This window comes from Thalassophryne amazonica, chromosome 5, assembly GCF_902500255.1.
Source record: "Thalassophryne amazonica chromosome 5, fThaAma1.1, whole genome shotgun sequence".
Classification (NCBI taxonomy): domain Eukaryota; kingdom Metazoa; phylum Chordata; class Actinopteri; order Batrachoidiformes; family Batrachoididae; genus Thalassophryne; species Thalassophryne amazonica.
The window spans coordinates 34,173,405-34,178,516 of NC_047107.1; the positions used below are offsets into that span (position 1 = coordinate 34,173,405).

Here is a 5,112-nt window from a genome sequence, read left to right on the forward strand (position 1 = left end):
ACTCCATTTTGCAATAAGGCTATAACATAAAATGTGAACAAAGTGAAACGTTGTGCCTTTCATAATTTCTACTTTTTGTATCTGTTTTTTGTTTGTTTGTATTATTTTCTTTAGAAAGGAGCTCCAGCAAAGGGGGGGGGGGGCAGCGCTGTGAAAGCCGTGGAGGAAAAATGTTTCTCTCTCCGCCCCTGTGGAGGAGCTGCCATATCATCAAAGTTTCTCCGCCAGTCTGCACTCTGAGCTCCGGCTGGAGGAGACAAATCACTGCCCCCAGAGGCAAGAAGACACCGGGGAGAGGCTGGAGTTAAACCCGCCCTCCGGAGGGACCACATTCCCCCCTCCAAAGAAAAAAAACCCTCCCATTCTCTCTCTCTCTCTTTTTACCTTTATCTCTCGCCTCGCGCCGTCTTCCCCCCGCCACAATCATGGATCTGGCGGCGAGATGTTCGCTCCTTCTGTCCTGTCTCGGCGTGATATTGGCGATCGATTTGGAGGCGATCGATCCGGGCTACTTCGTGGAGCCCACTGCCACATCAGAGCCGATCGACTACAAGGATCCATGCAAAGCTGGTGAGATGTTTCCTTCTTTTTCTTGCACGCTGTAATTCACCTTATTTACGTGGAGGCTCTTTAAAAAAAAAAAAAAAAAATGCCACGAATGTGTTTGTGCTTGCACAGATCGGCCTGGAGCAGGCTGAGAGAGAGATGACAGGAGTGAAAGGAGCTTTCAGAGGACATTGTGTGCGTTTGTTTGCCCGCTGACTGACATACTTTGTGCACTTTGAAGCAAGATGAAAATCACTGCAGGACTCTCTGCATTTACAAACTTAACTTTCACGCTGCTTCTTTTTTTTTTTTTTTTTTTGCTTGTGTGAAAGTTGCAGCTGGGAAAAAAAAGGAGAGAAAAGAGAGAGAAAAACGGGAGGGGGAGAGAAAAAAAAAAGCTGCCTGAGGTGTTCCGTCAAACAAAACAGTGGATTTTTGTCTTTTCTTCCACTGGCTGTGGACTAAAACAAAGTGGATGTGGGGAACAGTTTGCGCACACACACACACACACACACACACACACACACACACACACACACACACACACACACACACACACACACACACACACACACACACACAGTTCTGCTCATGCTGAAATATGGATAAATATGTCTTTTTGGCTTGTGCTGAGGCCTCCATCTTTTTCTCATTATTTGGCCAAAGCACTTGTCATTGTAATCTCCTTTTTCTGTGTGTGTGTGTGTGTGTGTGTGTGTGTGTGTGTGTGTGTGTGTGTGTGTGTGTGTGTGTGTGTGTGACTTCACTGTCTTGCCAAATCCCTTTGGGGGAGTTAGAACAGATTGTTTTCCATCTGGTGAAAGTATTCAGGTTACAGTTGGAATGACCTCTAAAGTCCTGGACGTGCTTATTAATTTTTCTTTTTTGTTTATAATAAAACCGGCTTTGCACTCCAACTCTTGATGATCTGATGTGTCTTCTCCCCCGAAGGATGCACTCATGGTGACACCTGAAGGCCAGGCCGCCACGCGCCGACTGGTCCAGATGTCACTTCCTGTTCTTTCCTAATTGTTTATGTTTGTTTACGTTTGTGCTTTTCCCCTTGTGCGTCATCCAAAGTGCATTTCACGGTATGGAGTGAAAGTGGACAAATTTGTGACTGTATAACTGAAGAGGTTGTGTTTAGGGTCAAGAGATTTTGACAGGAGTGAGTCAAGCATTGGCTTACTCATCAGGGAGTCCTGAGGATGTTGTCATCAATAGGAGTGTTATTTTGTTGATGGTTTCCCAGCAGAGAGGCGATTATTAGGAGACGGAAACAAGTACAAACTCTCAATCTTCTAACCCTCGCAATCACCAGCTCCTCTTCTTCTCCCAGCACCCACCTGCTTTTCTCCATTGTAGGAAGCAGGAAAATGTCCCTCATTTCTCAGCTGCTCTTCTGTCTCACTTATGGAAGCTGGTGTCATATGAAGACTCTTGGATTGACTCTCTCATGTCACGCACTTCACTGCACCGGTTCTACCTGATCACGTTCCGTAGCAGGGTGGTCAGCGTTTTTGTCGCCCAGCTTCCACTCAGGAAAATGCCGACGGTGGCATGTCGTTTCTGTTGCCATGAAGATCTGTGAGGATGGTCTTTGCTTAGATTTCAGCATGTGTGCTAATTAAATGTAAGATGATTTTAAATGAGCAGCTCCTTTGGGTTCTTGGAGGTCCATCACATAGGAAAAGTCGCTGCTTTTACAGGACCAGCCACCCAATAAAATTCCGTCTTTAGGCCGCAAGCTCGTTAACATTTTTGGGTAATTTATATACGGCACCACTACCTTCAGGAACACTACATTTTTGGTTCATTCATTCGGACTTCCTGCTGTTGGGTCACTTGATTTTTCTCTTCGTTTTCCATAAATGTGCAGTATTTTTTTTCAGGGGAAATCCCTCTGTGGCAAGGAAGGTGGTCTCTTGGTCGAGTCGATCTAGAGACCCCTGTAAGCGGGTTTATTTAAGGCAGGAATGTCATTGCTGATGACAAAACCAGCCCAGTCTCACAGTTTTTTTTTTTTTTTTGTGCCCCGTTACAAAAAGCACCCTATTTTCATGACGCGTTTTTTTTTTTATTTAGCTGTTTATAATCCTCCTCTTCTCCTAACGCCAACCATAGAGTGTCTACCCTCCCCTAACCATAACCCTCTCCAGACCCCCCATCACCCCACATTTTGTGCCTCTGTCACAAAATGAATTTGTGCCCCTGTCACGAAACGCGCCCCATTTTCGTGTCCCTGTCACAAACCCATAGAATAATGTAATTTTCATAATGCCCCCACAAACTGGTCCTACGGTTGGGAAATCTCCGATAATTGGGATCTGAAGACCTGCTGCAGCTTTCATAGCCACTGGGTGACAAGGCATTACCTCCTCCGCTTGATCCGCCGTTTAGGACCTCTCTTTTTACCAGAGCCCCTTTAGCTCTCTCATGTTCAGGGTTCCTGCTGGAACTTAATGGTTACTGTAGCAGCCTCGAGACACACAAGGTCCCCACTGTATTTCACCCCAACAGGTAATCCCCCACTTGATCAGTTACCCAGATGTCATGACCCGGATGACTGATCGGACTTTGACACCTAGTAGTAGTAGTAGTAGTAGTAGTAGTATTTACAGCAAAACTGGGAGTTGTTTGCTACTATACAAACAACTGATCTTCAAGTTCAACATCACACATTCCAACCCAGTCTCACACCCAAGTCATCAGATTTTGACGCAAATGTCTCATTTTGACTGAACATCAATATGTGACGAGTCGAGTCGAGTGGATCTGTTGGTTCCCTGAGATAAGTTCTTTACATTTCATTCAGTCGTGATCAATACATCCCTAGTTGACAGGCTGATTAGTGTGCATTGTACTGTACAAGATGTCTTGGAGAGAAATGATATCAGAAAGTCTGGAAACTGGAGACCACAGGTCTCCCCTACATTTGAAGAGTCATGTATCCATACATCTTCGCTCATCTGTCAAAAGGCGGTAAATTGACTGGACAGCCATTGTTTTCCATCATCCGCTTGTGTGCTGCCAGTAGTGGCTGTCTGAAACTTCAGGTCAAGATGTTAAGTTTAAAGCTTTTGCAGTACATGCCTTTGTGTAACTTTGATTTAATCTTGGACAGCAGTAACTGAAGTGATGATTGAATCAGGTTTTAAACACGAGTGGATTCATGACACCTGATGGCTTTAGCTCCTGTTTGCAGGGAAAAAAGGGATCTTGGCTTATGATGAAGCAAGCTGGTAACTTATTTAATTGCCTTATATATTGTAAACTATATGGTGGGTTACAAACCTCTAAGCCCACAATCTAAATGTGAGATTTTTTTTTCACTTAGTAGGAAAAAAACAAATATTTTTAGGACTGTCAGAAGGCCAACCAGACGTATAATGTCCATCTGAGAATTTCTTTTGTCCTAACTGCATCAAACAACAACCATTATGTTGTCCAAAGCATGCTTGCCCATCTTGCTTATTTTTGGAACTTTAAAAGTCCTTACATAAAGTAACAACACAGGCTGTGGTGTGCACCTGTGCTACAGTAAGTTCTTGTCCATTGTTAAACTTGCTCCGAGGGAAACAGTGTTAGAAAGTTAGTTCCACATACAGAAAAAAGGTGCGATTTATACACCAGAAAATATAGTTAGCGGGTTTCCATTCTCCTCCAAACTGCTCAATTTGAAGTAGAGCTTTGAAAATATGCTTAATGGAAATGTGTATTTTGAAGAAAGATAGGGGGGAAAAAAACCCCCTCTGAAATATCTCAAGTTTTTATGATCGCATGAGGTGGTTTTTCAGTTTATTTGAGAAAACTGTATTTCAGAATACTGGAATGGCATCACTTTTTCTGCTATTATAGGTCAGATGACCTACAGAAAGAGCCGCGTGCTGTTCAAAAATGCATGGTGCAGTATGTGTGGATGGAGCAAGAGACAGATTGTTGAATCTTAGAAGAGATGATATGACGGCAATATTGAATTAGACAAACCAACAAAATGACAATATTTACCCATCTGTCACCATGACTGTTTGGAATGTGAGAGGACAAAACCTTGCAGTACCATTCCATCACTCAATGGAAATGCTGTCATTTCAGTAGAGTGTTTTGTCAACATTGTGAAAATAACACTTAACTTTTGTGTAAATCTGTGGAAACCCAGCTAATGAATCTTTAAATTTTCTAAAGGAACAAGAGAGTCTGTCATTCTGTGATACACTACTAGACTAACCTTCTCTTGACAGCATGAAAGCAGGTGTGTGTGTGTGTGTGTGTGTGTATGTATGTGTATGTATATACACTCAACAAAAATATAAACGCAACACTTTTGGTTTTGCTCCCATTTTGTATGAGATGAACTCAAAGATCTAAAACTTTTTCCACATACACAATATCACCATTTCCCTCAAATATTGTTTACAAACCAGTCTAAATCTGTGATAGTGAGCACTTCTCCTTTGCTGAGATAATCCATCCCACCTCACAGGTGTGCCATATCAAGATGCTGATTAGACACCATGATTAGTGCACAGGTGTGCCTTAGACTGTCCATAATATGTGTATATGTAT

At 42.9% G+C, this 5,112-nt stretch overlaps 1 protein-coding gene across 1 annotated transcript in view; it reads left to right on the forward strand.

Moving 5' to 3' along the window:
* The first annotated feature begins 205 nt into the window (after nt 1-205).
* bmp1a (bone morphogenetic protein 1a) overlaps nt 206-5,112 on the forward strand; it is a 146,776-nt gene continuing 141,869 nt past the window's right edge. The window contains 1 exon segment of the mRNA XM_034169965.1: nt 206-570. Within this exon segment, the coding sequence (XP_034025856.1) occupies nt 426-570 (145 nt within the window). The 5' untranslated portion in view covers nt 206-425.